The sequence below is a fragment of the Populus alba genome, chromosome 1, assembly GCF_005239225.2.
Source record: "Populus alba chromosome 1, ASM523922v2, whole genome shotgun sequence".
Classification (NCBI taxonomy): domain Eukaryota; kingdom Viridiplantae; phylum Streptophyta; class Magnoliopsida; order Malpighiales; family Salicaceae; genus Populus; species Populus alba.
Genome location: NC_133284.1, coordinates 18,246,453 through 18,256,878, shown reverse-complemented (window position 1 = coordinate 18,256,878; position 10,426 = coordinate 18,246,453). Strand labels below are relative to the sequence as shown.

General features: G+C 31.3%; 2 protein-coding genes across 2 annotated transcripts; one reads left to right on the top strand and one right to left on the bottom strand.

Annotated features, from left to right (window-relative positions):
• The first annotated feature begins 340 nt into the window (after window positions 1-340).
• LOC118046185 (pyridoxal 5'-phosphate synthase-like subunit PDX1.2) lies at window positions 341-1,679 on the top strand. The gene has a single exon (XM_035054977.2). The coding sequence runs from the start codon at window positions 564-566 to the stop codon at window positions 1,479-1,481; it is 918 nt and encodes a 305-aa protein (XP_034910868.1). The 5' UTR covers window positions 341-563; the 3' UTR covers window positions 1,482-1,679.
• Window positions 1,680-2,786: 1,107 nt separating this feature from the next.
• On the bottom strand, window positions 2,787-5,680 carry LOC118046184 (mitochondrial arginine transporter BAC2). The gene is made up of 2 exons (XM_035054976.2): window positions 4,715-5,680; window positions 2,787-3,617 (listed from the first exon to the last, which is right to left on the bottom strand). The coding sequence occupies exons 1-2, from the start codon at window positions 4,946-4,948 to the stop codon at window positions 2,916-2,918; spliced, it is 936 nt and encodes a 311-aa protein (XP_034910867.1). The 5' UTR covers window positions 4,949-5,680; the 3' UTR covers window positions 2,787-2,915.
• Between the last annotated feature and the right edge of the window lie 4,746 nt (window positions 5,681-10,426).

The following is a 10,426-nucleotide window of genomic DNA, read 5'->3' as shown; positions in this document are numbered from 1 at the left end:
TATAATATTAATATATTTTTTTTATCATATTTAAAATTAACTTGATTTACCTATGACATAACACCAATAATAATAGTAGTAATAATAGTAATATAATAATAATAATAATAATAATAGATGCAAACATGATAATCCGCGTGGTATTTGAAATGATAATAAAACTTGTTTTTTAAAATATTTTATAGTTGAAAATATATTAAAATAATATTTTTCTTATTTTTAAGTTTTATTTTTAATATAAACACATAAAAATTATCTAAAATATAAAAAAAATTAGTTAAAAAAAATCAAAAAGTTATAAAATTGCAGGTAAACGGCAGCACCAAACACCCTTTAAATTCAAAGAAATCGGAAAAAACAAAGAAGAGAGAGAGAATGGAATCGAACTTTCCACACTTTCAATTTTCCACCGACTAATTCGACCAGGAAACCCAATTGAAGCTTCTAGAGCATTTCCTCTTCCTATATCAAGATCATCATAACTTTCTTTGAACTAATCCAACATTCGTTTCCTCAATTGCTTGTAATTTTCTTCTCTCAGGCTATTTCCCAAACAATTAACGATGGCTGACGATGGAGCTGTGACTCTCTACAATAACAGCGCCCTAACAGATGCCAAGAAGAACCCTTTTTCCATCAAGGCTGGTTTAGCTCAAATGCTTCGTGGCGGGGCCATTCTCGAGGTCTCCAGCGTGCAGCAAGCAAAGATTGCAGAAGAAGCTGGTGCTTGTTCTATCATGGTTTCAGAGCCAGGGCTACGCCAAGGAATTCGGCGAATGCCTGACCCATCTCTTATCAAGGAGATAAAACGGGCGGTTTCGATTCCTCTAATGGCTCGTGCTCGTGTTGGCCATTTTGTTGAGGCACAGATACTGGAAGCTATTGGAGTTGATTATATTGATGAGAGTGAGTTGCTTGCCCTAGCAGATGAGGATAATTTTATCAACAAGCATAACTTTAGGTGCCCATTTATTTGTGGGTGTCGAAATCTGGGTGAAGCGTTAAGGAGAGTGAGAGAAGGTGCGGCGATGATAAGGACACAAGGGGAGATTTTAGGCCAAGGTAATGTTGCTGAGACAGTGAAGAATGTGAGAAATGTTATGAAGGAGGTGAGGGTTTTGAACAATATGGATGAGGACGAGGTTTTTGCGTTTGCGAAAAAGATTGCCGCGCCTTATGATCTTGTAGCGCAGATTAAGCAGATGGGTAGGTTGCCTGTTGTGCAGTTTGCTGCAGGAGGTATTGTGACGCCTGCTGATGCGGCACTAATGATGCAATTGGGATGTGATGGGATTTTTGTGGGAAGCGAGGTTTTTGACTCTGCTGATCCGTACAAGAGAGTGAGGGGCATAGTGCAGGCCGTTAGGCATTATAATGATCCTCATGTTTTGGTTGAGAGCAGCTGTGGGTTGGAGGATTCAATGGCAGAACTTAATCTTAGCGAGGACAGGATTGAACAGTTTGGTCGTGGTGGAGAGTAGCGGATCCACTTGCTAGTGATGTATCTTGCTTGTATGCTTTGAGGTCTTTTTTTCAAGGTTATCGCTGAGGCATAGTTAATGTTTCTTGTTGTTCTATTTCTTTTTGTCATGAAATCAGTATGTTGGATGTTGCATCTCTGTGTGTGAAAATACAAATTTGAATTAGAATAAAGTGGTTCATCAGCATACTTATCCTTTTTTTTGTGTAGTCCTGCTCTAAGCCTTGCATTCCTGAAAAACTTGAGCATTCATATGATGATTACAGTAGAGAATCAAATCCACATAGCTACTCATTAACAAGCAATCAAACTGTGAGTACAACTGATTTAATCCACCTTTACCTTCCTCTGAAGCTTTTGAAATTCATCAAGTAGATACTCTTCAATCTCCATTCTGTTCCCAAGGTTTAGATGTTCTCGATGCCTAAAGAACAACAAATTAAAGCATTGCCCACGCATTACTATATCTTCTTCAATTTCCTACATCACCTTTCATTCAAGTACAGGCATTCGGCAATAGCTAATGGAGCCATATTGGTTTGTAACCGCTGCTGCATTATGATTAACAAAGAGGATCGATTCTTATTCAAGTTAGTAGTTGCCCAAATGCTACATGGAAGAGTCATAGCGGATGGAGAACATACAGATATTGCAGAGGAAGCTGACTCGTGTTGCGTTGTTATTCATCATGGTAAATCTTGCATGCCTGATCCTTCTTCACTATGAAAAGCAAGTGAATGATTACAGTTCTTGTAATGTCATTAGTTTTATATTTGCATTTACTTGATAAATCTTGAAGCTAAGATAGTGGGAGTGGTTCTTGTAACTCACATTGATGAGAATGAAAAACTTGTTAATATCGAGCGCACCCTATTTGTATCCTGGAGCATTTATGTAGTGGTGCTGGTCAGTTTGGTTAACATTGTTGAGACAGCGAGGGATATCACAAGGTCAACAATGAAGAAACTTGAACTAAATTCAAATTGAAAAAGAGAAATGCTACCAACACCAATGAAGATGAGGCTTTCAGATTTTCACAGAAAGTGAGGCATTCTGTGATCTTGCAGACAATTTTTTCCGGGAAGCTCATGCATGTAGCTGACGACGCAACTCGTTTTGATCAAGATGTTTATTGAATTGAGAACTTTTGTAGTCCATGAGCACGGTTGTAGTTCAGGCTATCCAGGATTCCAGGTTAATGTCGGTGGAAATTAGCTGATCTGGATGATACTGTAAGTGAGGATGATGGACTCCAATGGCCGGTTATTCTAGATGCTTCTGTACAGATACAGAGAAATCAAGCAGGTGAAAACAAATTTGTCCTGATGCATCATACGTAATTCTGTGACTGGTTTGTTCTTTTATAAAATTGCCATTGAATAATTACAACAGATACAATTGAAGTCATTTACTGTTGACAAAAGATAAATTTTTCCTAGATGGTGTTCTCTGTTTGAATGCTTCCATTGTTGAATAGACACCGCAATGCAATCTCATAAGCAGCAAATACAGCTCCATTGACTACAAAAGCTCTTGCAACGGCAGTCCCCAAACCTCTCCAAAGCACGCAGTAACCTTCTTCTTTAACACTCCTGCGAAAGCAATCAAGAATGCCTTTATACTTGAGTGGGGATGATGATGATGGTGTTTGAGCTTGTAATCTGGTTTTCACAACATCTAATGGATAGCAGCAGAGCCAGCTTGCAACTCCTGCTAGCCCTCCTGCTGTCAGCATGGTTCTTAAGTTTTCTTGACCATTCTTTCTGCAGCCAGGGTGAAACTGCTCTCTCATGTACTCATATGTCCAAAAGTAGACACCATGAGCAGGTGCATCTCTGAGGACAGTGATCACAAAACCCCGGTAAATTCCTTTTATACCTTCTGTTTTCAGTATGCTCTTGGCAACACTTACCGGACCTTTATGACTAGCAGCAGCCTCACGGAGATTTGCATGACTTACGTTCTGCAATTGGAGGCGAATTTTTACCAGTTCTACAGGAGAAAGCATAATGCTCTGGATGGCCCCAGTACCAACTCCTCCTAGAACAACACCTTTGTAAGAAGGAGGATCACTAGCTGAAGCGGACGAGTCAAATGCTCTCGAGAGGATAGCATAGGTCTGGAAAACCATGGCATTCTGCAAACCGCGAACAACATTCTCAGTGTGCCAGAACGAGCATATGCAATGCAAAGACAATTATCATCTATTTAACTTGTTGGTCAGGTCTGAGCTCTTATAACAATTTTTCTTTAGCACCGGAAGTGAAAAGTCACTAAGCTTGCTTTGCAAGTTGGAAAACAAAATCAGGGAATAAGATCCATGATTGTCTCTTCGAAAGTAAGTTGTGTTTTCAAGTGTGATTGTGGTTATTTTTTTAAAGTATTTTTTATTTGAAAATATATTAAAATAATATATATTTTATTTTTTAAAAATTAATTTTAAAATCCATGTATCAAAATGTTTTAAAAACATTAAAAATATATTAATTTAAAATAAAAAAATTTAATATATTTTTGAAATATAAAAACAAATAAGATTTTATACAAGAAAAAAAAAAATACAGGAGGTATGATAAGCTACCACTAACATTATCATGTAAGCAGGGCTCGTTATTGGCAGCCAAATTCCTGAGAATGACATTTCTGTTCTTCTCTTAAAGTACCAAGCGCATATTCGATCACAAGAGTTGCTTTTCAAATCATATTGTATTTCAAAGAATTTTTTAATTGAAAATACTTTGAAGTAATGTCTTTTTTTTGTAAAATTTATTTTTAATATTAATATATCAAAAAGATATAAAAAATAAAAAAATTAATTTAAAATAAATAAAAAATTAATTTTTTTTTAAACACAAATAAACTATCAAAAAATAGTAAACAAAAAAATAAATTCAAGAATATGCTGGTCATCATAAGAGCACTAAAATCTCACAAGTTTTTTCACCTAACATCAACTTCAATATCCAAATAAAATAAAATAAAATAAAATAAAAAGCGGAGTCAAAATCTAAACCAAACTCTCTTATCCTTAGGGCAAAGAAGATTGAAAACATGACATAATCATGATAAGGTGATAATCCTCCATGCGATCCAATTCCAAGGTATCCCAACAATAAAATATTCAGAAGATTATAACAAAACTGTATTCAAATTATAATTATGCAAACATAAAATAAACGTGGAAAGATAAGGCAATAGCCTATACTATATACACAGAAAAAGGTTGGGCCCTACCTGGAAGGTGACGGATGCGAGGGGTGCACCCATGCCTCTGTAGAGAGCAGCAGGCCCTTCTCCGGCCATAACTCGGCGAAGAATACTGAAGGCGGAGCCAGAATTAGGTTGCTGTAGCCGAATACGCAGAGTATCAAGTGGATAACCAGAAATTATACCAGCAATTCCACCAAATCCACCAGCCACAAACTCCCTACCCCAGCTGCTAGCAAGAAACTCTGGCCAAAAATCCATTAAGATCTCACTCTCATCCCCCAAACAACTCAATATCTTCAGATATTAACACAGACCCAATTCTTGTTTTTCTTTATCATACACAAACACGCACACACTCACAAAACTTGTAAAAATGGATGAACACGAAACTGTAATTGTATTCTCTCTCCCTAGATTTTCTAAGGTGGATAGTAAATACATGTGATGGTGTAAGGAAAAGTACCGTAATTGTTTTTCCTAACAAAGATGAAGAGGCTATTCTTGTTTGGTTCTCTTTCTGAAAGAACCAATCGCTCACAGATTTAGCTTTCTCTCCCTCTGTCTACCTAAATCTTGAAAAACAAAATACCAAACAAGAAGATTTTCTCTCAAAGCAATAGAGTTCACAGCCTTTTATATCGTGATATCATCACCTGGCCTGCACTCGTCGACTTAACTCATTTGCCTAATATTTTGGAAGCGGGGAGGAGAATATAGAGAGGAAAGGAGAAATGAAGGGACAAAAGAGCAACCCAAGAACCAGAAATGGAGGAGATGCCAAAAATCTTGGTTACTCTCTGCCTGTTGCTTTCTTTTTCTTTTACACGAGACAAATGCCACCGGCTGCTATTTTGTTGGGTTAACGAGTGTTGCTTGAAGGAGGAAACGACCAACGAAAGCACCACTTTCCGCACCACCATTAGTATCATGACACGTGGAACAAACACATGACGTAACATTTCAGTGCTCCGAGCCTTGTGTTAATGATCGATCTTTTGTCTGATTGATATTGATTTGCCCCCAATTGAAGTGGTTATCGGTGGTGATGGTGGGGGTGACTCCAGCAAATAAAGCTCATCCCTAGTTTATGAAATATTAAATGACTGTTTAGGAATCATCTTTCTACCTTTGTTTTTGAATTTTAAAAGTATTTTTTAAAAAAATTAATATTTTTAGTAATTTTTAATTATTTTTATATGTTAATATAAAAAAAATTAAAAAAATATTATTTTAATGTATTTTTAAATAAAAATATTTTGAAAAATAAAATCACTACCACAATACCAAATAGGTTCTATCACTATATTTAAAAGTTAATATCATGATATATATGCACCACTCTACAATGTTTTGAAAAAAATATATAAGCTAGCATTACTTTTTTATTCCATAGATATTTCAAAATATGGTTTATTTATAATTTGAATAGATATTTATGATATCTATTTACAATTTACAATTGTTATTACAGACTTTTTCTCAACTTTCTGTTTTCAAATCATAAAATAAGCATTTAAGAGAATTTATTTAATTTTTTAAAATTGTATTGGCTTGAGAAGTATGTTTTTAAAATCATTTAAGAATTAATAAAACAAACAATAATTTAAGAATTAAATACCTTCGTTGTTCAATAAAAAACATTTACTGATTTTATGATAAAATTGATCAATTTTTCATTAAAAATGTATTTGGTATTGTAATAATAATTATTTTTTGAAGTGTTTCTCATTTGGAAACGCATAAGAATAATATATATATATTTTTTATTTTTTAAAATTTTATTTTTGATATTAATACATAAAAACAATAAAAAAATATCAAAAAATAATTTGAAGTAAAATAAAAATATTTAATTTTTTTCAAAATAATGTTTTTATTGCAAAAACAAATGAGGTGTAGGACAATAAAAAGCATTTTAACAAGTTTTTTTGGGGGAAAACCACGAATTGTGGTGAGATACATTCAAGTAGGAGCATATTATCATGCACTTCCAATGTTCGTGATAGGTGGGAAAGTCCAAAATTTTGAATAATTTGTGTTATAATATGTAACTAGTAAATGTAATCACGCTACACCAAGGGTAAAATTCAAGTTAATCTTTAACACAATCAGAAAGAAAGACTTTAACATATGTTTTTAGAAATTATAAAATTTGTTAATTGGAGAATAGAAAAAAATATTTATGCATTTAATTAATATGATTAATTAAATATTATATTAACTTATAAATATGAAAAATATGATTGTTAATTAACAATTAAAGCAGGAAGTTGATCCCCTACCAAAAAGTAAAAGACACAAATAAATGCAAGTAATTTACATCGATTTTTATTTATTTATTTTTATTTATCTTGGAGACTCAACTATTACTAAATATACAAATAATTCCCATTCTTATAAATACATTACGCAAATACAATTATATTAATGTATTTGATATTTAATAAAAAAGTTAACTAATTACAATGGGAATAATAGTTAAGTTAAATAATTTAAAAAATATAAGAAGATATTAATTAAAAATTAAAAAAAAATCAAAATTAAAAAAGTGAGGCATTGTTGGGTTTGGAAATCCAAGCCCACACACTTGGTTTAAAAGAAAAAACGCTTAAGCTCGTGTACCTCATTTTCTTTTTCTTATTTTTATTTTGAAAAAAATAGACAAATAACAAATTTTTTCTTTGTTTTTTTTAATAGATTGGACAACAAGTTGTTTGCTTGGACAAACAACATATTATCCACTATTATAATTTCATTAATAGAAAAAAGCAGGTATGAATTTTTAGACTTTAAAAACCTAAATTTTAAATTGTTTTCACTTAAAAATATTATTTAAACTTTAATAAACTCATTTTAAACCCCAAAACACCATTTTATCACTTTAAAAAACAAAATCAAAACAAAATTTTTTATGGGTTTCAATCTACCTTTTCAATATGGTTAAATGATAACATCACTATTTTAAACTCCTCTCACAAAAAATAAAAAAAAAACTTATGAACATCAAAGCTTACCTTTTTATGATTGGATTATTTCCGACCGAACTCCTTCTCTCTCATCCCTCTTTTACAATTTGTTTTTCTTTTCAACATTCAGGAACTAAAATATAATCAAAAAAGTTTTGGGTCAAAATATAAACAACTTAAAATAATAGGGAAATTTGTAAAATTAAAACTTGAAACTTGAGAGACTATAGTGAAGTTTTCCATGCCATTCAACAATTAATATGGGACAATTCCTCTTTTTTTTGTGTTAATTTAAGTCATTGTTCTTTTAATTTGTTATTTTTACCATAATTCAAAACTCTATTTTATAACAGTGGTATTTAATGTAACGCGAGAATAATATTTAGGACATCTTATATGCAAGTGCATGCGAATCATAACAAATCCCAACATATCATTGATTAGAGATAATCTTTTGAGGTTATTATAAAAAATAAATTAAAAGAGCTTAGTTTTTTTAATTTGCATACACTCACATTTCATTTTGAATTCACACACTGAAATGTCTAAAACAAAACCAAATAACTTGGTTTGAGAAGTAATATAATCTTTTTTACCGGATCAATTTGTCATTACCAAATTTACCGGGACATCTTAGTTATCTCATATGTTCATTACATAGTAAAATTACTAAATCGCTCTTATAAGCATAATTCATTTAACTTGCATTGGTTTTTTGTAATTATTTTTTACACTATTTGTTTTTGTTTCATTGTTCAACATTGAGTTTATTGAAGATAAAACTTCTTTATTTTTTTTTATATATTTTTTTATAACGATAGCTTGGTCTCATGACCCGGGTCATTATAACTATACTAATGGTTTTTTTATATATGCTCATCACAATTCATGCGAAGAAACTCCAACCCATTAAAATTTTCCAAGTGAATGAAACTCCCTAATCATTATAACTAACACAATCATTGTGTAAGATCTCACGTCAAAATGTAAATTTTTGTTTTATTCATGTATTTTTTTTAATGAAAATGTCTTTTCAAGAAATTTTTTTTTATTAAAAATTTATATATTTTTTGTATGGAAAATAAAGAATGATTAATTTGAGAAAATTATATAAAAAATTAGCAATAAAAAATAGCAAAATAGATATTTTATTCTTAGTGAATATTCTTTAGCAAATTTTGAAGAAAAATTGCATATTAGATTTGTATATGCTAATATTACCATAAAAGATATAATCTTATTTAAAAATTATAGCATAACTGGATAATTTGAAAAAAAAAATAATTAAAAGAAAAAAATAAAAGTAAATGGTTGAAAATCCTTTTTCAAAAAATAGGCCAGATTCATGTGCTTGACCTAAAACAAAAAGCTAAAAGCCTTGTTGAGTGAGTTTGGTTTCAAGGCCCGCGTACCTGGCTATAAGGCTCGCATGCTTGGTTAAGTTTTTTTTTTGTTTTTTTTATTTAAAAAATAGGTGGACAACACTTTGTTCACTAAATGTTTTTTCAATTTAACATACAACACATCATTCGTCGCAGATGACATGTTGTTCATTGTTTTTTTTCTATCACCTTAGGTGATCAAAAGTTAAGATCCAAGTTTGGGATAAAAAAAACCCAAATTTCAACGTGTTTTTGTTAAAAAAAAAACCTCAAAACACCATATAAAGCTTAATAAACCTATTTTTTACTCGAAAATTGTAACACTCAGTAATTTTTAATGCATTTTCATCTATTTACCATAATCTTATATATGTATAACAAAGTAATTTCTTTTTCTAATTCTTTCTTATATAAAGTCACTCCTATTCACCACACATAATACAGAGTATACATCGTATAGATATCAAACACAAGAGATATTTCTTCTTATTAAAGTGAAGAACTTATTCAATTTTAATAAAATTTTTGCAGAATTTTCCTTGCACTAAGACTTTATCCAAAATTTTATCTCGCTTTAAATACTTGCATAAACCAACCATAACCCAAATGCAACAACTTATGTAATTCATTCTTATCAGCATCCTCAAGCATACCCCCCAAAACCATAGTTATCAACTATTATCATCCACTACATATCTATATAATCACAGATGATATTGTTTTATGATATAAATACAATTACAAACACACATAATGAAAATTATAAATAATTAACAGCACAACATCTAACTTGTTTAAAATCTCAAAAATATTAAAACTTGACATATACATTATTTTAACTGCATATCATGAGATGGAGATTACAAAATTCTACCTAACACAAAACTATGAAGTTCAAACTACGATGCCAATACTTTGGCAGTGGATAAAATGGACTTGAAATATATAATTGGGTAAATAGAAATTAAATACATGTAAGCACACCTTGCATTTATGTAATATACTATTACTTTAAATGAACACACAATACAATAGTTTATTTTTCTTATTAAAACACCTCTTTTTCAACTACAAAATCCATCATTACAATTAATTAAATTCCCTACATAAATCCACCATCACGACCTGCTTATTGCATCACAACTAGCTCCTATCAAGATAGCCTACTAACTTTACACAACTAGTCTTTGCTAGAGAAATAAATTTTAATTATTTAAAAAATCCCTTGCTCTTGTGAATGGCTTAACCTTTCTCGTTATATCCTCTGCTCATGCGACCAACTTAACTTTGTAAAAACAAAACTTCATTTTTATGTGACCGATTTAATTTCTTTTTAATTCAATAGTAGCCACTTATGTGGTCAACATCATTCCTTTTAAAGATCAATA

Coding starts and splice junctions, on each gene's coding strand:
- LOC118046185 (XM_035054977.2), top strand. CDS start 564: ATGGCTGACGATGGAGCTGTGACTCTCTACAATAACAGCGCCCTAACA.
- LOC118046184 (XM_035054976.2), bottom strand. CDS start 4,948: ATGGATTTTTGGCCAGAGTTTCTTGCTAGCAGCTGGGGTAGGGAGTTT. Junction 3,618..4,714: donor TCGCATCCGTCACCTTCCAG/GTAGGGCCCAAC, acceptor CGCGGTTTGCAG/AATGCCATGGTTTTCCAGAC.